The sequence below is a fragment of the Anguilla anguilla genome, chromosome 8 (genome assembly GCF_013347855.1).
Source record: "Anguilla anguilla isolate fAngAng1 chromosome 8, fAngAng1.pri, whole genome shotgun sequence".
Taxonomy (NCBI): domain Eukaryota; kingdom Metazoa; phylum Chordata; class Actinopteri; order Anguilliformes; family Anguillidae; genus Anguilla; species Anguilla anguilla.
Window position 1 is genome coordinate 24,489,964 of NC_049208.1, and position 23,933 is coordinate 24,513,896.

Here is a 23,933-nt window from a genome sequence, read left to right on the forward strand (position 1 = left end):
TCCCGGTCTCCACGGCGATCTGTCTGATGCGTTTACGGTGTGGTGGGGAGGTCGCGTGCGGCCATGCAGTACCCTCCCCAGGCTGCTTTCTGGCCTCCTCCTGAACACCCGACTCGACGGCTGTCCAATGAAATTTACTCTTTTTCCTCTCGCTCTAGTTGGGAACGTGCAAATGTGGAACATACTGGACTTGGTGAATGAGGTGTGCTTGTCTGTACACTTTTGTGTGAGGGGCCGTGTTTCCCAGCCCTCTGTGTGGGTGTTAGTGTTGGTGTGTTGGGGCGGCGTGGTGAGTATATCTCTATAGCTACTGCTGTGTGCTGCTTTTATAGCTGCATTCAAATGCAGAATTCTTGCTAGTTGTCAAGCGAGCAGAAACTAAGCAGCATTTCTGTCCCTGTTTAATTCTGTGGCGACGGCATTATTACTGGTTTGAGTACGATTGTTATCGAGCGTGTAAATCTGAGTGTGAGTCACCAGCGTGCCGTGTGCATAACGGAGCCTTTGTCAGCTCTCTCCAGAGCGGAGGACCGGCTCGGGTTCCAGGTCTTGTGTTCTCATCAGGAGAAAGTTCCGGAGAGTGGCTTCCAAGGCCGTAACTGCCGTCGTGCAGGGTGGTGACACAGCCCACAGGGTTTACGGCAGGTCCCAGAAGAGTGGAGCTGTACCTCAGGCTCACATTACACAGCCTGAGTGTGGGGTTGGCTCTCCTGGTTCTTTGTGTTGAAGAGAAAATCCAGTGCTGCCACCATGTGGACACTTGTAGTATTGCTTTGGAGAAGGACTATATTGTCCTGCTACGCAGTGTAGTTTGAGAATATTGGGCTTTTTGTCTGTGGTATGAATGTCAGTGTTACACTGAGTCTGGTATTTAAATTATTTACAAGAAATGAAAATGATAAACCATTAGCATTCTTGACATTAATATTTTGTTTATGGGTATTTGAATTGACCAAGTTCAGGTACAGGGGTTGTGTTGTGCAGTGACGGGTTACCTCTTGAGCACACATTTGATTCCTCTTCAGCAGAGCAGTGAAAGGCTGCCATGAGCTCAGCTAACCATCCCCAGGCACACCTTTGTGCACGCATACACACACGCACAAACACACGCACAAACACACACACACATACAGCACGCACACACACACACAGCACGCGCACACACACACACACACACACACACACAGCACGCACACACACACAAACACACACACACACAGCACGCACACACACACACACACACACACACACACACACAGCACGCACACACACACACACAGCTTGTACAAGCACATGCACGCACACACAGGCTTACGCACATAGTCATTCTTAAACGCACGCGTGCTCACACACACACACACACCATCACATAACCCTGTATGCATGCACAAACACACAGGTCCAGAAATCCTGCACACCATTTCTCTTGTAGTCCCAGCTGGACTATTAGTCTGGGTCAGCAGTTCAGGTTTGTGCTCCTTGGGGTGTATGAAGGGTCTTGTGTTACACGTTACACTCTGAGTCCCTCCCCTCCTCTCAGTCCCCCCTGTCTCTCAGCGCCAGGGAGTTTCCATGACAACGCTTCTCTGGGCCTGGAATCTCATCTCCTGTGTGTGTGTGTGTGTGTGTGTGTGTGCATGCCTGTGTGTGGTTAAGATTGGATATCAGTGGATACTCATATTATGAAATGTCAGGTCTATTGCCAGCGGGTGAAGACCATATTGTGAATCGTGTTCAGTTGTGTTCAGATCAAGCACAGCACTGTTATCCTGAGTGTTCACCTGCAGGCACCGTAGCTCTCAACGTCTTCCTAGCGATTGCACCGAGCGTAACAGTGTAAATGAAGATGAGAATCTTGGCTAATGATCTTTGAATTTGGCTAATGATTACTGGTCTTAACAGGCTGTGTTCTGTTGTTTTTCCTGTGGGATATTGAGCTTGTTAGCGTCACCTGCTCCATTTGAACTGTTGATATTTCTTCAGAAATTAGAAAATCAGTCAAATTTTCCAGCAGTCAAAAAAGAAAAAATAACATAAACCCTGTCGGGAAGTGCATTAACCACTCTTATTTACAAATAAAAATAAAAACTTCAAATTTGGCAAATGATGTTCTCACTGTTTACTCTCAGATGCTAGTTCATTATTCAGCGTTAAGTTGTGATCACTGCGATTCAGCACATCCACTCTTCCGTTTAGCACAGTGGTAGGAAGTCATTTCTGATCGTTGCAGTAATTGTGCGTAAAATAAAGGTCACGGGAGGTTATTCATTATCGGCTGGTTGGGACAGCTGTGCTCGTCAGTGCCCCCTGCCCTGCCCTGCCTTCCCCTCCCCAAGGGACGTCGCCGCGTGTCGTCATGGCAACAGCCGCAGCGGTCTTTCTGCAGTGCTACCTGCCACGCCTCCCACAAGTCTAGCACCGTCAGCTGCTCCCCGCAGGTCCTCTGACCCCCCCCCCCCCATCCAGCCCCCCCCGTCCCAACGGGCCCTGACCAGACAGGAACGCCACGCGCTCATTGACTGACTCATTTGGTTGGGATGCTCATCGGTCTGTAGCCATGGCAACCGCTACGGAAAACAGACTCCTAGTAAGGAGAGCAGCCCTCATTCTGCACAGCCTGAGAGAGGCGCAGCACCCTGAGCGAGGCTCTGCTGGGCTTACACACCTTACAGACCAAGGCGCAAATCCTCCGTCACCAAGCAGCCCTGTCTGAAGCCACGCTCGCACTTCACTGCCTCTCTCTTCTCACACGCGTCCTTTTCATTTCCTCAGGCAACCCTGTGGGAATTGGGCACTGCTTCCAGTGCCCTTGTTAAACCCGCTCTCTCTCTCTCACACACACACACACACACACACACACACACACAAGTGCACCTGTCCCCAGCACTGCCCGCTGATGGGCAGCCTTTGTCTGGTGTGCGGGTGGAGTTGGCTGTGGGGGTGTGGTTGGGCGAGGTACAGCTCCGCGTGCTAAACTGTTAAAATCTTATCTGGGTTTCCTCTGTCTGGGGCAAGGAGCCGAGGGCCCGCCTCCTGAAGGGCGGGATTAGGAATACTGCGCTCCGCTACTGCACTGGCTGCAAGACTATGATGTCACTCTCTCACCGATTGGCTGCTTGGCCCCAGGGGGAGGAGGGGGAAGAGAGGAGGGTGGAGGGGAGGGGGTTTAAGAAAAATGCCGGCACAAGCCTGGGTGGAGTTTTCGGCGAGCGGAGCCCACAGGAGCGCGTCTGTCCTCCTTCGCCTGCGTCCCGCAATGTAACCCCCCCCCCCCCCGCCCAGCCCCCGATTCCGGGACGGGACAGCGGAGCGCGGAGCGCCGGGGAGCCCTCGCACCCCCCTCCTGCCGTTTTCAGGTCTGCCGAAAGCATGAGGCGTCTCATCTGCAAGAAGATCTGCGACTGTGAGTGGAGCTGGGCGGGGCGGGACGGGGCGGGACGGGGGGGCGGGGGCGCCACGGGCGCCGCGATGTCCCGTCTGCTTTTTGCGTGGGGAGGAAGGGCTCTTCGGGCTGGGGAGACCGCGGTTATGTGAGGGGTGGTGGCTGCCGCAGTGAACGCTTTTGGTGCATTTCTTAACGTGACAGCCTGGTTGTCACGGAGACTGAAGCATTTCTGCAGTGACAGGTTGACTGTTCCTGCTCTAGTGTATCTGATTGAGGGTTGGGGCAGATGGCTGTTTCGGCAGTGTGTGTGTGCATGTGCGTGTGTGTATACCTGTGTGTGTGCGCGTCTGTTTGTACTTGTGTGTGTGTACACGCTTGTGCTTGTGCGTGTGTGTGTGTGTGTGTGTGTGTGTGTGTGTGCACGTGTACCTGTGTGTGTGGGTGTGTGTGCACGTGTACCTGTGTGTGTGGGTGTGCGTACTGCAGCATTACAGAGCTGATGTGTTTGCTGTGAGGCAGCAGGCAGCACTGGGGGCTGTATCAGGGTTTAATGCTGCATTGCTGGTTTCCTTATGGCCAGCAGGCCCCACCACATGCTGCTGTCCAGGAAAGATAATCTCTATTGACCTCTCTGGAGGCTCCCACCCTGACATCAGCACATCGTCTCTGTCCTGACACTGTCTCTTCTCCTCTCTCTCATTTCTGCTCCTCCCTCCTCCCTCATCTCTCTCCTCCTCTCCGTTCTTTCCTCTTCTCCAGACAAAAGTTTTGACGATGACGATTCTGTGGACGGGAGCCGGTCCTCCTCTGCCCAGCCGGCCTTCAAGGTCCCGGCCGCCAAGAAGCCCACGAACCAGAGTGCCACCCGCAGGCCGAGCGCCGCCGGCGCCGTTAAGCCCGGAGGTAAGGCGCTGATGTTTCCACGGCGATGGCGTGCAGAGCCAGAGTAAGGGATGTGCACTCATTCAGGGGCACAACGTTTGACTTCTGCATGGTTTTCTAGGGCTAACATCTGAATACTCACCCCCCCACCCATCCAGAGTGCGGGCAGAACTGCTGCTCCTTCTGCGTACAGCCAATCACCTTTTACTGGCAGCAAGGCCAGCTTTTACCGACGGCCTGACAGAACAGTAAATAATACAAAAGATACGCAGTGTCAGCAGGCCATTTATAAGCCCGGAAACGAGTGTCCCTGTCACTGTGAACCCTGACAGACGGGAGTAATGAATGTGCTCAAACCCCGGTGTGTCATGTCCCGATTCCCTCCGTCGGGAGCTGGAGGAAACGAGCGTTTTCACCGGCGCTCCCTCCGGTCCGTGTGGAGCTGCTAATGAATTACGGCCTGCCGTCTACCAGCGCCCGGCGGGTTCTCCACCCCGCGCGGGGCGTCCAGAGCGCAGAGCCGCCCCTTCTCCTCGCTGCTCGGCCCTTCGCTATTCTTGGCTTTCCGGGGAAAAAAAAGGGGGGCGACCGATGCGAGGCTCGGGCTGAGCCAGCAGAGGGCTGCGGTTTCTGCTGCGGTTATGAGTCTGTGTGCCTCCCGGCTTCAGCGGAGCTGCCCCACTGCATGCTGGGATCACCCTTCCCTGCAGAGGTGATTGCTGGTTGGGGTGGTGAAGGTGAATAAATAAGCACAGCTGATGTAGCCCTCTCTTAGCTTCGTGTTTCTGATTGGACATGGCTGGGATTAGCCAGCCAGTCACCTGTGTCAGTCTTAATGACAGCCTGTCAGCTGTGGCTGTGCTGGCTGCACAGGGGCCTGAGGACCGGCCCTGTTACCCCGTCCCTCAGGCCCAGAGCTGCCTCAGCTCTCGGCCTGTTACCCCGTCCCTCAGGCCCAGAGCTGCCTCAGCTCTCATTAGCAGTCCTCTCTCTTTCTGAAGGGCAGTTCATTTCTCCGCGGCCGAGCGGCGTTTCATTAAAGACTGGCCTCTGAGCGTCCGCTGCTCGCGCAGGCAATCAGGGCTTTCTCTCCTTTAAGTGGAGACTCCACTGTCTTCCCCCTCCCCCTCTTCCACTTTCCATTAGCTCATGTGCTGCATTTCCCTGGAATATCCGATTGGATTTTTGGGGGCGAATGGGGGGGGGGGGGGTAGTTTCTCAATTTTGTATCAAAACGGCCAATTTCCATTCTGTCTCTTCACAGTACACCAGCCCTTTTTCATTTCCCACCTGTCACTTTTAGCTGAAACGCGTATGGATTTTGGACTGCCCAAACAGACCAATGGAGCGAGAGTGGGGCACATTTTGTGCAGGGTCATAGGTCACGTGTCCCCTCCCACCGAGCGGAGGATCCTTTCGGAGGGGCGTTTTTAAATGTGTGATGGAGGGAAAACTGTGCTCATCAGTCACTCTATCCTGTCATGCTATGGAGGTGCTCATCTGCCAGCGTGAACCAGCAAAGGGCGCATCATTTGTGCCATTGGTTACTATGGTAACATGTTAGAGGAAAAAAAGGCCTGAAAGTTGAGCGCTTTGGGTTGATTGTGGTTCTGTATCTCCTCATGGTCCCTCTGTCTGGTCATCTGTGCTTTCCAGATGGTCCTATTGCAGCTGACAGTGTCACTGAGGAAAACATTCCAAAATAAGAGTCCCAGCTCTCTGCCCTTTTTAGAGAGTGAGATCTCACCAAACCCACTCACTGCATTTGTGGAGCTGCCGTGTACTGTCACTGATTTGTTACTGAAGCATATTAAGACTATGCTGTGCTAAAGCACATGGTGCTGCCTGTATTTGGGTTCATGAAATCCTGCTCCTTGTCTTATGCCAGTACACCACACCACCACCATCAAGTCTACAGCATAAGAGACAGGCGTATGATAACTGACCTGAGGTGTTCTGGACTTGTAGTTGAAGGGTTGTGCTTGTGAATTCACGTAACTGCAGAGTGCTCTCCCTCCCCCTTCTCTCTCCACAGGGCCCTCTAAGGACGGGGCAGGGGGCATCGACGAGGAGGACTTCATCAAGGCCTTCACGGACGTCCCCGACGTGCAGGTTAGCGTGGCTGTGTGATGAGTGCAGCTATGTTCCCGCACAAAGTGTGGAAACTTGGGAAAGTAGCAGCGCCTTTGCTCAATTTCACTCCAGCAGATGTTCGGGTGCATTTAAACGGATGAAGTGTAAAATAAATTGAGCTGTGTATATCATTCCATGTAAGGCCGTTCTGTCAGGAAAAGAAACAATTGAAAGTAACGTGTCACTGATAAAGTGTGAAAGCGTCGCGTCTCGAAGGAGCCCTCCTTTACCGTGCCCTCCTGCGTTCCCCCCTGGCGTGCGCAGCGTATCAGCTCTCAGAAGGAGATAAAGGCCAGATTACACACAATGTAGGCCAGGCTGTCTCCACGAGCTGCTGCTGCTGCTATCGCACCTTGTGTGTCACCTCGGGGGGTTCCTGTGTGATGGCGATGCCCTGCTCACTCACTCACACTCCTCAGCCGAGGAAGGATTCCTCCTCAGTTCTGTGTGTCACGGTGAAGGGGACCTTCCCCTGCTCTGGGGAATGAATTGTGTTCGTTCCCCAGGCCCTGTCACTAAATACAAACAGAGGAAGTGACAGCTGGGGAATCCGTAGAGCAGTGGTTCCCGACCTCGGTCCTGGGGTTACCTGTGTTTGCTATTTTTCATTCCATCCACATTCCCATAATTTTAACAAGCTGTTATTTTTTAGTAATTAGGTGCCTTTTGTGTTTATAGGGATATTTGTAGGATTGCAATTGTGGTTGGAAGATTTGTACAGAGATTGTGAAATGCATTGAGTACGTGCATCTTTCAAAGCAATCAATATATTATAGAACATGTCTCATGTATACAATATACCAGTTTACAGTGTATCTCTATTTTAACTGCCAAAAACCCCAAGAGATTGCAACTGTTTGTGGGTTGTCCCTCCTCTGTAATCATTTAACTGTGAAGGGCTTCCAAGCTAAGATTGCATTCCTCTTTAGCGCCTGCCTGATTTAATCTGTCATAGGCCTAAATGCACACAGAGCACCTCCATGTGCCTTTGCCAAATAGTCAGAGTGAAGCCACAGTTTTGGTTTATTCTAGCATAGCAGGGACAACCAGGACAAAGGCAGTTGCAATCCCATCATGCACCCTGCTGCTGCAGAGAGGCTGAAGCTATGCAGGTGTGGGCTCGATTAGTGCTAGGATGGAAGACCTGGGAAAACCAAGGGCTTGATTTGCTAAGACCTTTAGCTTGTGCAAAAATCTTTTAGCACAAGCAAAACCAGTAAAATGACTAATGATTGGTCATGGCGTTTGTTTTGCACCAATCACTGGTTGTGTTATTAGTCTTGTGAGCCTGCCCCCATCACTGCGGTGTGCTTTGAGCTCATGAGAGGAAAAGGGCCAAATAAATACAATCCATCATCTGTGTCACTATCATTATATAACAAGGGCATTCAGTGCTGGAGCACTTTGGTTAATCCAAGTTATATGCCTGCTCATTTATCTATTATTGACCACGTACTGTTTAAATATCCAGTTCAGCCACAAGCCATTTCCTCAAGTCACTAAAAACAAAATAATTATAATAAATGTGAGGCAACTGTACAGAGTGAGGCCAAAAATGAAAATGTAGTCATTAAAGAATTGATATAGTATAATGTGAGATGCATGTGGTATATTAGGGCTTCTCAACTTACAGCACAGGAGCCAATAGTGGTCCAGCATAGACATACTTTTGGCTCCTAGATCATCCAGAAGACAGAAAAGTTCTCTTCAGTTCAAGAAGTGATTGAAAAACCCTGTGGTATATACTATGATGCATTGTTTTAATGTGTAAATTGTAACTGTGAATTTGCTGTCTTACTGGGAAGGGGAACATGATCCTGACGTGCTTCTATCTGTAGATCTACTCCGCACGAGACCTGGAGGACAACCTGAACAAGATCCGAGAGATCCTGTCTGACGACAAGCACGACTGGGACCAGAGGGCCATTGCAGTGAGCGTCTTGCACCTCCACTCCCTCCTCCGGAGCGAATTTCCTGGATACGGTTACCAGGCATCGACAAAACTCCCAGGAGCTAAAATTGGAGCATTTTAACATTTGGGATGTTCTGTACAAGTTGCAGGTCCTGGCCTCGGCCTCGAGGACACTGTGAACACACCGGCGGGGTGTTAAACACTCAGTGTGGGGCTCAAAATGGGCTGGCTGTGGGTAACCATGGCAACAACCTCTGCCTATGGTCTTGTCCTTGCAGAACCACGGGTGTGACCGTTTGCGCCTTCACACCGAGAGAAATCGGTTTTGTTCTGAGATGCCGTCTCTGGCTCATGGGCTGCAGTCACACAGTTCACAGCCAGGCCTCTGAGCCTGCTCAGATCAGACAGCGGAATGGCGGCCTTTTCCCCGCTCCACACGCGTTCTGTAGGGTCTTCGGTCTGCATTGTGTGCGCTTTTTAGCACCGGAGTCCTCTGCGATGCCCGCGGTCTCTGATTGGTCCTTCTTTGCGCTCTCTCTGCCTCGCTTGCAGCTGAAGAAGGTGCGGTCGCTGCTGGTTGCCGGGGCGACGGACTACGACTGCTTCTACCAGCACCTGCGCCTGCTGGACGGCGCCTTCAAGCTGTCGGCCAAGGACCTGCGGTCCCAGGTGGTGCGGGAAGCCTGCATCACTGTGGCGTGAGTACTTCCGGGTCAGGGAGCAGCGATGACAGGATGTTCACCACAGTGTCAGGTCAATGCTTTGGTAACACGGCACACTTTCATGGTAACTGACTCAATGGGAAGACTCCTGTGTTCTGCCATATATGAACATGGAAAAGGCTTTGGGAAATGATCTCACCTGTTGCAGTAGTGAAGTTCGTCATCCAAACACATATAAGGTGCCGGGCATCTGATATAATCAGACTGTGGGGAACAGGCTGAGGTGCAGGACTCAGGCTTAATGCTGTGTTGATGGAAAAGGGCATCCCTGTATGTCAGTGATCTTGATAGCAGGATCACTGTGTTTTTAGAAGCTGTATTTTATCATCAGCTTTAAAAAACCACTTTGGTCCACGGTCCAGACTTTCATTGTGTGTAACTGTGTGATTTAAAATCATGCCCTCATGCTTCAGTGTATGACTTTCACTGTTTGTGCTTGTATTTTATAAATCGCCATCTCTCCACAGTTCAGTTCAGTGTATGACTTTCACTGTGTGTGTGTGTGTGTGTGTATGTGCATGTGTGTTTTATAAACAGGCATCTCTCCACGGTTCTGGGCAACAAGTTTGACCACGGGGCTGAGGCCATAGTTCCCATCCTCTTCAACCTCATCCCCAACTGCGCCAAGGTGATGGCCACGTCGGGCGTGTCCGCCATACGCTTCATCATTCGGGTGAGTTCACCTCCTCCTCAGCGCACGCTGAACAGCACACGCTTTTGGTTTGAATCCCGTTGGAGCACTGCTGTTCCCTGAGCAAGCTACCAAACCTGAGCTGCATGGCTATGCAGAAATGCTAATGTTGAAAATACTGTGTAGACTAAAGTAGTAGTAGTCCTACTAAAGTAGTTCTTTTGTTGTTGTTGTTGTTGTTGTTGAAGGACATTTGGTCATGAAATATTTGATGCATATGGTTCTGTCTCCTACCTCCAGCACACCCACGTTCCCAGGCTCATCCCCTTGATAACCAGTAACTGCACATCCAAATCTGTTTCTGTGAGGAGGTGAGCACGACTCGCCTTTTTCCGCTTGTGTTTCGTCTCCTTTGGCCACGCAGTAGATTTGCCTGGCCTGGGTCACCTCGTATGTTATGTCAGGGATTGACAAGACCTCCTCGGCAGACAGTCAGTAGTGGAGATAAGGAACAGTAACTTGAGTTTTATTGTTGGCTGACTGGATTGCCTCTGGGATAAACACAAATTTTCTTCTGGTAAAACGGAGAACTTTCACCTGAGACAAATCTGATAACTTTTGGCTTTTCACCAATAATAAAGCCCTTGTAGGTCCTGATTTCAATGTCTTTGCGTGTGGAATCTTTATATGATGCGCTAGATCAGTGCAGGTTATGCATGGGAGGCACAGTGAGATGTGGTTGTACTCGTACTCAAACCCTGGACAGACCTGCTCAGGAGTTGGATGGTAACAAGTCTGAACCTTTGACCCACAGGCGCTGTTATGACTTCCTGGACCTGCTGCTGCAAGAGTGGCAGACCCATTCGCTGGAGAGGTGAGACGAGGGACCGCCCCCTGTCAGAGCAGGAAGGGGAGGGGCCGCCTCTCCTGTTAGAGTGGTCTGCTCCTTCGTGCTCATCTTCATAGCCCAGCTCTGCGCCCTCCTATCTCAGCGATCAAGTGACTGGCTGCATTTCTGTCTCCGCAGACACACGGCCGTCATGGTGGAGAGCATAAAGAAGGGAATCAGGGATGCAGACGCCGAGGCCAGGGTGGAGGCCCGGAAGTAAGCCCCGCCTCCCAATAAAAGCCACGCCCCCTGCACCGTCCCCACGCTCCTACATGCCGCTGACGCTGTGCCTCCCTCTCTCTCTCTCTCCCGCAGGGCGTACTGGGGCCTGCGGAACCACTTTCCCGCCGAGGCGGACAGCCTGTACAACTCCCTGGAGTCCTCGTACCAGCGCAACCTGCAGTCCTGCCTGCGCAGCTCCGGCAGCGCCGCCTCGCTCCCCCAGTCCGACCGCTCGTCCTCCAGCTCCCAGGAGAGCCTCAAGTAATGAGCACGAGTGCGCCTATTGAACTGATGCCGATGCCTGTTATTGTAATACTGGTGATGATACTGTTTACTGTCTGAAATTGTGATGGTGGTGATGGGGAAAGATAAAGGGCTGCTGGGTGACTCATCCTGTTAAGGCTCTGCTCTACTGTATGGATGGGCCCAACTGTCCAGGTGCAAATCTCCACCTTGCCGACACTGACCAGGCATCACCCAAATTTAGGGAGGGTTCAGACTGGCCAGATTTGTCTCTCGTTGCTCTCTGGTGGCCAATGCTGGTCACACGGGTGCCCAGGGTTCTGCTTGCCATAGCTGTGCATGAAGCGTCTTCTCCAGACCAATATCTGTGCAAATGTGACTCATGGGCTGCTGTGTGAAAAGAAGCAGCTGGTCACATCTCCTACTTTGGAGGATAGGATGTGCTTATCTACACTCTCCCGCATCGGATTTCGTTATTTGTGATTTTGCTGTGAAGTTGGAACAGTTCTTCCTAACAACATGGTGCTTTTGATTCCGCAATCATAGGCAGACATGAAAGCAATGAGCCCCTTCTCTCTCTTTATTTCTCCAAAAGCTGTAAAGTTTTTGGCATTAATGAGCGAGGCTGAGGAGGCGAGCAGACTCTTTTTACCGCCCGACTGCGACTCGACTGCAGAAAGGCCCCCGCGGACATCACGCACGGATCGCTGTGTGCGGCCGCGACGCATTTATTTCAGTCCCCCCTTTGCGTTTCTGCAGAAAGGAAGGAGAGCAGAGCTCTGGTCTCGAGGCGGGCCCGGGGACCGTCTCGGGCTCCAAAGCCTCTGCCACTGGCGCCCGGCCGTAGTCTGGCCAAGCTTAAGCTCTCCAGAGAGACCAGTCACATGTCCTTCATTTCACAGGCCCAGGTTTTCTTAGCAGGAGCTCCCCGCTATATGAGGTTCCTCTGCTTTTCTGGCCTCGTCTTCCATTTTGTAAAAAAAACTAACCAGACTGCAGGCTCTGAGAGCTGGAATTTCCAACAGCCTTTAATCTTAAAAAGTGTGTTTGCCTGCCCTTTGGGTAAGATGTTTTGTTGTCGGTTTTTCTTGAAAGCGGAGTGAGAGCTGGCGAGGGAGAGAGTGAGAGAGAAAGAGAGAATCCTGTCCTGACATTTGTTGTCTTTGTTCCGCAGTCGCCCTCTGTCATCCAAGTGGTCTGCGGCTCCAGGGAGAGGTAATATTTTAGGTGCACCTGGATCTGTTCACCCTAATGCTAATACGTCTTGCTGTCCTCACGTGTAGAGCACAAGGCAAATGAGAGCATTGAACACGTGCAGCCGTTTGAATGGACAGCACCTGTGAACGATGACTCTGTTGACTCCGCCCCTTCTCTCCCTCCAGTTCCCGTCGGCGCCAGGACGACCGGCTCGCCTGGGTCCCTGCAGCGCTCCCGCAGCGACGTTGACGTCAACGCCGCCGCCGGGGCCAAGGCCCGACACGGCGGGCAGGCGGGGGGCGCCAGCCGCCTGAACGCCTCGGGGCTGCCCCCGGGGTCCTACGCCTCCCTGGGTAAGGCCTTCCAGAGGTCAGGAGGGTCAGGGCCGATGTACGAGAGGGCACCTTTCCAGGACAGCTAGAGACAGCCAGACTTTAACCAGCCACCTGTTGCCACCTCCTCTAAATAGCAAGACTGGAAAATGGTTTTGTTGTTATTGTTAAGCAGTTAGGGTACAGCTGCTTATAGGAATTCCCATAAAGTTCGCTGAAAAGCAAACCCCCGAGCAGTGCCTTTGCTTTATTGTGTCAGTTTTTCTCCATAAGAAGCTGTAGTCTTTGCCCGCACTGAGCCAGGTTCAGGGCAAGGGTCAGTTGTTGTGAGTGGTTGAGTGACATTTACCTTTCTTTTAAAACATTCATCAAGGGCAGTCCTTTGGTTAAGACTCGGTTATTGGCACATTGCGTAAAATGCAGGAAATCTATGCAATGAATGCATTTAAAAGAAGCTTCCTTTTCCAGTCACCCACACACCATCTGGTTTTCTGTTCAGCAGTCTGCTTCCTTCTGCTCTGACTCCTGCACACTGCTACCCCACAGCACATGGCCTGTCTGCTCTTTGCTGCTGTGTGTGTGTGTGTGTGTGTGTGCGTGTGCGCGCTTCTGTGCAACTGTGCATGCTCTTCTGTGAGCGTTCCCTTGTGTTTCCCCAGTCTTTTATATCTGCATGTGTGAATGTGAGTGTGTGTGTGTGTGTCTGTGTGAGAGAGAGAGAGGTTTATGTGCCTCATTATTAAACGGTATGAGGATGTAATGGTGTGTGTGTGTGCGCGCGTGTATGAACGCACTGCTTGGCTTTCTCTTCCTGCATTAACACAGACGCTCTACCCTTCTCTTTCTCCTTGCCAGACAACGCGTCTGATAAAATGGATGGTAAGATCATCTTACCCTGTCTGCTTCCAGCTTCCCCCCTTCACCCCTCCTATTCTTCTGTTTTTTTGTTTGAGACCCTCTACATTTGACCTCACCTCACTTGACATCACCAGTTTATTGCATTATCCCTTCTTGATACAGTGTCATGATAGGATAAGTGTATACCTGTCATTTATCATTTTACTAAACTGTATCAAGCCTAATCGGCAAATGACTTGATAAAGACACTAACGTGTTTGTATTGCACATAGGTTGCACACTATACGTCAGTATTTTAAAACATAGTCATATTTTTAAATATTCAGATATTTTAATGCATTTATTTATATTAATGTATTCAGTCATTGCTCTGCCTAAACTGCACGTGTCAGCTGAATTAAGAACATCTTAGTGTTTGTATTTCATGACAGACCACTTTCTAATTAATAATGGGCTTGGATATCACTCCCAAACTTCTTTTCTGGGATGACGTAAGACTTGAAAGCCATTGGTGTGGCATCTAGTCTTGGCTTTTGAGCTTTTTCTTCGTAGACCACAGTGGGCTCTTTGTGGTAGTCTTATTTGCTGTACGCAGCAGTTTAATCAGACTAGAACCAAGGCAACTCTGGTACTGTACTGTAACCACTGACATTTTATGGCCCAGAGGATTATGGGTGGTGTCAAATTTGCCCCAGTACTTGATTTTACATTGATACACATTTCTCAGGTTCTGCACTGCCTATAAAGCATAGGCAAAGCTCTGTATGTGATCAGTCTTGGCATCTGCCATATACTATTTGATGATATGTTGGGCTACATTTCAAGAAGAAGCTGGCCACAGATGTATTTGTATTTCCGCATAAAGTACACGTTGACTCTGACACAAGAATTTAAGGTTTGGTGTTTACTAGGATTATTGCTACAGAGAGAATATGCAAAGAAACCATAACGTTTTTAAGGCAGGGTTACATCTCAACCCATAAAAACTGGCAGACTCCTAGCCTGTTTTTAACAAGCATAAAAGTGTGGAGCTTGTCCCTACGAAAACGAATGGTTTCAATTGATCTACATGTTCCGCCCTAAATTATACGGAGAAAGCGTATCAGATATGAATAAATGAACATTAGTCTAGTGGACATTGCTTTGTCAAAGTGACGTCTTAAAAATTTAATGAATTGGGCAAGGACGCTGAATTTAATTAATTGTGAGGTACAATCGATTAAATAAACCACGCTGGCAGGGATCATCTTGTATAGAAAATATTCGTCGACTTGCATGACTAGGAGCCAGTAAATGTTTTTGGCGCCAGACAGGCTGAGTATTAAGAACCGTGCTAACGGACTGTGATTGTCCTCAACATCACATGTTTACAACTAGTCAACGATGTGTTCTGTTGGACTGTGTTTACCTATGTCGCCCGTGTATTTCATTCCATCTTTTGATCTAATGGTCACCATTTCCTTTGTTCGTTCCCATATAGACTAATATAATACTATAATCTGATCGCATTTTACAAAGCGGACGCCTCCTTCAGCCGAATATTATGCTGTGATGGGATAGCTGCCATGTCATGTGGAATAGCAGGCCTATAGTTGAAGCCAGGCCTTATTACAAGAATTTCATTTTTCAAATATGCCTAGTAGACCTATTGACGTTGCCGAAAGCCGTTGGAAACTATCTAATGTATGTATGTAATGTAATGTATTGGACTTTACCGTGTTTTCACTAACGAGCGATATTCTGTTAGACGTTCGTCAACCAGCTTTCCCATTACAATCAGGCAATCACACATTTTCATTTTACGTGAATGGAAGACATAAGATTGGGCCATGCGCCGCGCCGTTCTAGATTAAGTGCACATGTTGCTCAAGTAAAGCCATTCATCTAACGTAGATTACGTTTTTTGTATTCTCTCGGACAAATTTCCGTTAGTCTTTCGGAAGCGTGCATTCTGTCTGTCAGTCTGCGACGTTTTTTGTCAGTATGTCTGTTTTTCTATCACCCAGTAACCTACGAAACTATTTTCTATTTCAGAAATCAAACGTCAAAAACACTGAAAGCAAAAAATCTTCTTTATTCTTTTCCATTCGATCTCGCTTACTTTCGTCTAAATATAATAGTTTCAACTCCACGTTTCGATGGTAATTGTCGCCCCCTGCTGCTGATTTTTGAAATTGACGCGCCACATTCTTTGTCCGTGCAGGTCGACTGCGCTCCAAACAGACCCTCTCCACAGTGTCAGGGACCCCAGCCAGCTGTCAGGTGGATTCCAGGAGTCGCAGTCGAACCAAAATGGTCTCCCAGTCCCAGCGTAAGTACTGCACCCCATGACGTTCTTCTCCTGTGAATTTACTTGGTACCATTACCTGTAAATTTCTGTGGAGTTTGGTGTTGTAAATCGGCACACCAAAGCCTAATGGTACAACTGCTTCTGTTATTTTTCTATTCTTCTCCTTTTTCATTTTTGTGCCCTTGCTGTAGGTTCTGAAGATTCAGATTGCACGCCAGGTATTTTATCACACATGCAGACGTGTGCGTGCATGCGTCTGTGGTTTTAAGTTTTTTCTGTGCAGTTTTCTGGATTCTTGCTGTGGTGTTCATTTAATGGGAAGTTTGTGTCTGGTTCTTTGCATGTTCTTTTTTTAAGTGTTCACTTGTGGTGTAAACAGTTGCAGGAGTCCATATCTATCTGTGGGTCTGAATGTGCAGTTTCACATCCTCCAGTGATGTCCAGTGTTAAGGACTGTGTGCAGTGCAGCCAGCGCAGTAGCAATAGTGATGTCACACTGGGCATTAGGCTGAACTTGGCACACAGGCTTCATCTGGCACCACCCATACAGTCACCTTGTCCACGTGCGAGATAAACCCTTTTCCGAATTAAGAAGTCTTCTGCTTCACGATGATGGCATTGACGATGAAGTCATTTTGCTGTACTGTGTGTGTGAGTGTCTGTGTGTGTTATTACTTGCAGCGAAAAAGCACTGCAACATATTTATTTATTCTCTCTGTAATCCTGCTATGATACATGTTACCTTAAGCAGCTTTGCCTATTCTACATGGCAGCGCTGTCCCAGAATGCACTGCTCAATCTCTCTTCTTGACCCACCTCCCCTAACCCAATAATTAAATGAAATCCGCACTTTAGTGCTTTAATTTATTTTTTAATTTGCGCTGTCAGTCTGACCCGTGCTCAGTTTCTATCTAAAGAGAGCTGTTTAGGGCGTGTAGTCAGGATGCATGCTATCAGTCATACAGATTAATGTGCTCTCCCTGACTCCGCCTTCGCACCCCGCCCCAATGACCCCGATCTTAACTCTGCCTTCCCCGCTGACTCAGGATCTCAGTCTGCTGCCCCTGGCGGTGGTAAGAGCCTCCTAATCCTCCCTGTGTTTCCATGGCATCGTCCCTGTGGCCCTTTGTTTAGTTTCCCACGTTCCCCGTCTCCACACGCCCTCGCCGTCATGGTCGCCATGGTCACCGCTGGCTCCACCCTGTGTTTGCTCTTTCCATCGCTCTGCGTATGCTTTTTATCAGCTGACATTCCTGCTCTTATTCTGTCGCAATGTTCTGCCCTGTTATCTCATAAAGCAGTCGAGTGCTGGTTTGCTTTCTTTTCTTTATTTGCGGAAAGTGACGGTGAGGGGGTGGGGGGTGGGGGCTTGCTATAGGTGTTCAGTCAGGGTTTTGTCTTATATCTTTTTGATTTTCATTTATTTATTTGCACTCATCATATAAAAATTACAAAATAACAAATACACTTACTTAAAATAGTACAAAGAGAGCTATTTTAAAAAGTGAGATGCTAAAATGAGAAACAATTTGTAGAGTATTGAGTGCAAGGATTACCCATTAAGCCAGCAATAGCTGGCTCATTTTCAGTGGGGTCCGAGACTGGACTATTAAAATAACTAAATATACAATAAATATACAAATCTTAATCTCTACATTTAAAAATATCTACAGTATAAAGACACGCACGCGTGCACGCGCGCACACACACAGAGCATGAACAACAACAGTCAACAAGGATCAGTGGGCAAGGAGAAAGCGCTTTACGCGATATTTAAATACATTCAGAGAACTGGCCGTTTTGATTGAGTCAGGAAGAGCATTCCAATCTCGGATTCCAGTAAAATAAAACGTGGTTGATGCCATGCCTTTAATCTTGGGAACAACATAATTGAATAGACTATGCCTCGTGAAGTAACTATGAACGGAAGATAATCTAACAAAATTATTGGAGAGATAAGGAGCATCTGTGCCTTGAGTGATTTTGAAAACATGATTTTGACTCAAGAATTTGACACTATCTTTAAGGCCTTTAGAAAATTTTGACTTGTGCTATTAATAAAATAACCTTCTCTGGAAGTGAAGAACTACAAAAAGAGTGTATTAAAATTTTTTTTTAAAAGGTGAAATGTCAGCTCGGTCATGCCAGTCTGATGTTGGTGTTCTTTACTTCCCTGTTATTCCGGCTTTTTAGAACATAGCTTTGGAAATCAGCTGAATTCTGCAGTAAATGGTGGGAAAGAATGTCCTGAAATGCAAGAAGGCTGTGCCGCAGAGCAGTGTTGGATTAAAGCCTGTTACTTCATCATTGTGAAGTCATTCGGCTTGAGGCAAATATAAGAAATTTAAGGGGGGGGGGGTTCTCACCCCCCCTTATTCAAACGGAGGACGGGTTTGCTCTCTGAAGCAGAAAATTGAGGCTGGCATTGAGGCACGCTCACACGGTCCGCGTCTTGTTCTGTCGTAGCATTAGCTCCATGTCGCTGAGTCACAAAGCCCTCAGGATTAAATGCACATTTTAACGTCCCTGCTGTAGCCCCCGGGCTCTGGAGTCTGGACTGCTTGGAACATGGCCACCAAAGCTGTCCTGATTGGATGAGTTTTTACTGTGTTGTGATTTCAGTCGGTGGGTTACTGAGGGACTGCCATACTGCAGATCAGCTGTCTGATGTCACAGTGTCTTTGTGTGTCATTCTTTGTGTTAACATTTGGTATTGTGGGCATTTGCTTTGTCCTCATTGGCTGGTACATTGATTGTTCTCAAAAGTGGCTCAAAAAGCTCTGCAGAGACCAGTATATTCATTTCTTTTCCTTTTGTTCCTCAAGGAGTTTTTAAAGCACATTCTATTTTAAACCATCACGTAGTATTTCATAACATAAATGTGTTTATAGTTTTTATTTGTGGAAAACCCATCTTGTAGAGAAGCATTGAAATTATGCTGTAGAAAAACAACGCTATGTGGGTAAATAAACACAGAGGTAATCCAGAATACAACCTCCTTTGCAAATGATGAATGATGTTGATTGCAGTGCCAAGCCTAACCTCACTGTTTAGTTTGTTTGTTACTTTATCGTGTGTTTGCTTGGCGTACGCCCTTACGCGGGGTGTATAACGAGGCTTACACTTTAATTCCAATGCGTTTGTACAGCTGGCTGCGTGTTGAAGCGGTGCAGGTGAGGTGCCGTGCTCGCCGTGTGCTTCCGTAACCAGAACACCGCGCTGCTGCGTTTTGGGCGGGACTGCTCTGCTCCCGCCGTGGCGTAGAGAGGCGGCTCTGCTCTCCCCCCCCCGTACGGCCGCCCGCGTCGCCTCCGCCGCTCCCCCAGCCCCGCCCCGGCCGCCCGTCTCACCCCTCTCCTGTCGGTTCTCCACAGCGGGCAGCAGGTCCGGGTCCCCGGGCCGGGTTCTGGCCAGCACGGCCCTCAGTACCGTCAGCACGGGGGCCCAGCGGGTGCTGGCCACCTCCGGCTCCCAGAGGCGCAGCCGCATCCCGCGCAGTCAGGGCTGCAGCCGCGACTCCAGCCCCACCCGGCTCTCCGTAGGTAAGGACCGCGCCTCGCCCCAGCTGCTTCTGCTCCACCCCCTGGCGTCTTTACCTGAAGCCACGCCCGCCCGAGGCTCGAACCCTGTCCCAATGCCAGCGCTTCGCTACAACCTGCGTCCCTGATTAACTACCAGCTCCATGCTCCGCCCTCCGCATGGATCAGCCAATGGGATCCGTTTAAATTTGCTTTCTCATTTTAAAGCAATAAATGTTTTTTTATTTTTTATTTTCCTTTATGCTTCATGTTTATTCATTTTGGCTTCTTTGCAGAGCTGTTGTATTGCTTGGCTAGTCATTCCTTCACTAATGTTAGGCATGTAAACCTGAGTGAATAACAGCCCAGAGATGCTGTCAGGTCCTGCCGAAAGATGAGCACTGGTTGACCAGAGAACGTCTCCAACGTGTGCTGTATGGCCCATGTTCCTATGCCTCTTTGGTTATTAGATGAGAGGTTATTACCTTTACTCTGCCCTTTCTTGATGACCGCCACGCTAAGGCTCAGATAAGAGTATTGATCTTGACCCGGCCCTTAGCGTAGCATGGTGGGCCTCTGGCACACCTCCTGTGTGTCCTGCTGGACCTTTTCTATTTGCCATTTAGTGCCCTGCTGCGCGACACTGCTTAGTCTTCTCAGAGACGGCTGCATGATATCCTCTCCTGTACTGGCTGACATGGCTTCTCCCCCAGGTTTCATCCATTACACCATTGCACTTGTTTAGCTGTGCCATAATGGATATTAAAATGACATGTATATCAGTTTGGAACAGTCTTTGGTTGGCCATCAATGTATGGACTACCCTGATAGTTGGCCAACCAAAGACTTGGCCAAGAAGGTGCTCTTCTCAAATATGTGTTGCTGCATTTATGTATTATTTTTTTTGCTGGGTTTCCTGGATCTAGAACAGGCAGCTTTCATTTTTTCTTTAGATTTTTTATTTTTTAGTCTGGTAAAAGTCGAAGGAGCAGGTTTCTAATCCATCCTTGTGCTTTATTCTTTTAAAATGAAGCTCCTTCAAACCAAAGTCAGATGTACAGTGAGCGGAGTAGTCGAGGTAAGCCAGCTTTGGTACTCTTGGACTTTCAGATCTGTGGGCCATTCTGTCTGAATTGAGAGATCCAGCACAGCCATGGATCACACACAGTGCTCCCGCTGCTGCTCTCCTGCATCGCGGGCTGGCTGACCCTGCAGAGCACCTGTGCAGAGGCCTGTTTCTGCTTGTCCTTGTAGTTCTGTGTGAGATTAGCCTGGCCTGCTCTGTGAACACGGCAGTAAACACGCACACACACGCACGCACACACATGCGCACACACACGCACGCACACACGCACGCACACACAAGCGCACACACGCACACACACACGCGCGCACGCATGCGCACACGCACGCACGCACGCACACACATGCACACACACACACACACACATGCGCGCGCACACACACACACACACACACACGCACAAACACACACACAATGTTTTGTGCAGTTTTTCAAAAATCAGCAATGGACGGTGTTCTTCTGAGCCCCAGAAACCATTAATGAAATGTCAGTGGTAAAACATTCACTAAGGCGTAACTAGCTTGCTAATGAGCTGGTGACTCTGACTGCTCTTATTAGCCAAGTTATTTGTATTCCTATGTGCTACTGGCAGTCCAATCACTATGAGCTTTTGGGTCCACGCAGTCACCTTTCTCCTCAACTGAGATATGTTGTTAGTTTTTATAATGTAGTTTAATGCCCATTAGAGTAGTTTTGTTTTTGTTCCTAAAACTTAGTTTAATGCTTAATTTAGGGTAGTTGACAAGTTGTCAATCAAGTCTCCGAGTTTCTGTCCTTCTTGCAGCCATAGTTTCTCCCTCTAGGGAATTCCTGCAGTTCTATGCCTGATATTTGCATTGTAAGTACATACAGATAGGAGCTTCTGCTAGATGGCAGTACAGTAACTGGGGGGATGCCTAACAAAATGAATCCAGACATTTGTCAGTTACTGCCACATATGAGTGTTTATTGTTTTTTTTCATCTGTCTTATCTATGATACTTTAGCTCTGGTAGATCGTGGCAATTATACCTAACCTGTCGTTTTAAAAACTTTTCCTGGTGTCATTGTAAGCAGCTGGAGATGATTTGCTACAGAAAATTTTTAATTAAGCTCATTCTCAGAACTTTTGATCAAGATGGTGCTCTGAATTTGCTCATTTGGTGGGATGTGTGAATATAAAGGAATGCTTTAACTATAAATGGCGGCAGCCAAAATATGAATGTGTGCTGTCCTCATTGTAAAATGAATGTGACCCGATTGGGCAGTAATTTACCCCGTGTGTAGTTGCACTGGCCTCAAGATTTTGAAGTGACACTTGATGCTGTCCAGGTCTTTGTAATATGAGGTCTAGGCAAATCGGTTCAAGAAGTGGGAAAGCACTCAACTTCAATGAATGATCAGGCTCCTGTTGGGTAATAACCAATGCCCTACTTTACTTACTGACCCTTCCCTCTCAACATCTGACCTTCCCTTTCCCACAGTCCTACCTCTGGTCTTCTCTTTTCATAAAACTCCGTAAAATAAGTATTGATGACTTGTACGGTATGATAAATTAAGAGACGGTACTTTCTCTTATCAGCGGTGTTCCTGAGCTTCAGCTCAAAACTGTCATGTGTTTTCTTCACCCCAACGGATCTGCTCTTCCCTGTAAAATGAGTGCTCCTTTAATTCCTCCCAAGGGGTTCCACCTGGCTCTGTATTTGTAACCATAACACATTTTCTTAACAATGTGTGGAAAAAAATGAACAAAAGTGTATATTCATGGTAGGGAACACGAAGCACTGTTGGGGTTGAAATTCATTCCTTTTCCCCTTTTCCCTATCCAATGACTGTTCTCTTATTCTGTTTCTCCATTCTGCCACCCTTCGGCTGCTCTTGGCCGGCTGCGCCTGTCCCTGATTCCCGCTAGCGCGCGGTAGCCGAATCCCTCGGCCTAGCATGAGTCAGGGCTGCAGCCGGGAGGCCAGCCGCGAGAGCAGCAGGGACGCCAGTCCTGTCCGCTCTTTCCAGCCCCTGGGTAAGTCAGTCAAGCCCACCTTGCCCAATCATCTACCTGCTGTGCATGGCCCCGCCCCCTGATACCCCAGTCCCAACCCTTCTGGCACCAGATCACTGGTAAAGTCTGCATTCGTCCATGTGTCAGTCTTCATGGGGGGGGGAGGGGGAGGGGGGTGGCGCGGTGCATGTGACCCATCCGCTATCCTTCTTTCTCTCTGCTCCTTCCTTCATCCTCCTCTTGGCCTCCTTCCATCTATTCTTCTTTTTGTCCTTATCCAGCGGGTTTTCCACGGTCCGTCGGATTTCTGCGTTCTCCGTAATGCTTCAGAAATCGGACGTAGAAGCGAGCTGATTGGCTTCAGCCGTGTATGTGCTGCTGTGGCGGGGAGCACTGTGGCCCTGGCCTTTATTTGATAACCCTGGTGTGGATCTTGCAGGGGTGGACGGGGACACCTCAAACATTGCATGTATAAAACATTGCAGGAACGTGACGAGAACGCTGTCTGTAGTTTGGGGATCGCGATGAGACTGCATGATCTTTGTCTATCGCTTTGGGTTTTGAGTTCCGTTGGCTGATGATTGTCGCTTTGCTTCATCATAGAATACTTAACACTTTAGTTTAATTTATTGACACTGACCACAGGTCCTGTTTGTTTCATGACTGGTAGTTTCTATTTTGGACAATAAATTCAGATTTATTATTTTTGCCATGTGTGATTTTTGCCCAGCCATATGTCTGCATGCTGCACATGAGCAGTGTGTGGACTCTGTTTCAGCGTGCGACATATTGGGCCTTTTAATATAAGAAGAAAGCGAGTTGATTTCTTCTGTAATCAATCCTCCTGCACTTCCTTTGCCTGTGTCAGCAGCGAGTTTGACATTTACTGGAGGTAGTTTATGTCACTTTGGACTTGAGAATAAACTCTGCTCAGCAGAACCTGCGACAGAACTGATCTTCCTGTCTGTCTTCTGGGCAGAACCGATGTTCCTGTTTCTATTCAGGGCAGAACCGGTTTTCCTGTCTGTTTCCAGGGCAGAACCGGTCTTCCTGTCTGTCTTCAGGGCAGAACCGGTCTTCCTGTCCATCTTTACGGCAGTGCAATTATTATGGTCTGTCTTCAGGGTAGCATATTGAATAAAGCTTGAGCTGGTTGGAGGTTTGTTAATGATTTATTTATGTATTTATTACCACAGCTGATAAGCTGGAAGGAAAAGCGGCTTGGGCAGTGTGTATATCCGTAGCTCTCTGCATGTTTCTGGTCCTGTCCCCCAGGCCATAATACCCCCGCCCCAGGCTGTCACCCCCCTCCCGCTCACCCCCCCCCTCCCCCCCCCCCCCCCCCCCCCCCCCCCCCCCCGTGCGTTTGGCCCTGCGGCCGGTGCTAACAGCTCGGGGCTCTGTGTGGTTCTGCGTTCCAGCACCCCGACACTTCTCCAGGTCCACCGGGGCCCTCCACACCCAGGATGTGTTTGGGGCTGCAGGTGAAGGCCGAGGTTTTACACATCTTCACAGAGTCGATGATATTTTAAACTTTTTCTCTGCGCCTCTTGTTGTTTTGACCTTATGAGGCTTTATCAGTTCACGTAGACATCATTTGGGTGTTTATTTTTGTCGTTTATTTATTGGCCATCCTCTGGACTGTTCAGTGCTGTAGA

General features: G+C 49.0%; 1 protein-coding gene across 5 annotated transcripts in view; it reads left to right on the forward strand.

Moving 5' to 3' along the window:
- The window catches only part of clasp2 (cytoplasmic linker associated protein 2), a 76,939-nt gene that overhangs the window by 36,653 nt on the left and 16,353 nt on the right, over positions 1-23,933 (forward strand). Inside the window, exons 8-26 of one of the 5 annotated variants that reach the window (XM_035428803.1) lie at positions 4,145-4,288; positions 6,303-6,379; positions 8,239-8,331; positions 8,865-9,010; positions 9,572-9,707; positions 9,966-10,036; positions 10,480-10,539; positions 10,693-10,770; positions 10,870-11,037; positions 12,194-12,234; positions 12,402-12,569; positions 13,404-13,427; positions 15,610-15,717; positions 15,888-15,914; positions 16,743-16,769; positions 19,071-19,238; positions 20,248-20,292; positions 22,189-22,296; positions 23,697-23,759. In XM_035428803.1, coding sequence (XP_035284694.1) covers positions 4,145-4,288; positions 6,303-6,379; positions 8,239-8,331; positions 8,865-9,010; positions 9,572-9,707; positions 9,966-10,036; positions 10,480-10,539; positions 10,693-10,770; positions 10,870-11,037; positions 12,194-12,234; positions 12,402-12,569; positions 13,404-13,427; positions 15,610-15,717; positions 15,888-15,914; positions 16,743-16,769; positions 19,071-19,238; positions 20,248-20,292; positions 22,189-22,296; positions 23,697-23,759 — 1,752 coding nt within the window. Of the gene's footprint in view, positions 1-3,256; positions 3,404-4,144; positions 4,289-6,302; positions 6,380-8,238; positions 8,332-8,864; positions 9,011-9,571; positions 9,708-9,965; positions 10,037-10,479; positions 10,540-10,692; positions 10,771-10,869; positions 11,038-12,193; positions 12,235-12,401; positions 12,570-13,403; positions 13,428-15,609; positions 15,718-15,887; positions 15,915-16,742; positions 16,770-19,070; positions 19,239-20,247; positions 20,293-22,188; positions 22,297-23,696; positions 23,760-23,933 lie in introns of those variants that run through there. The other 4 variants (XM_035428805.1, XM_035428807.1, XM_035428806.1 and 1 more) reach the window with 4 other exon arrangements.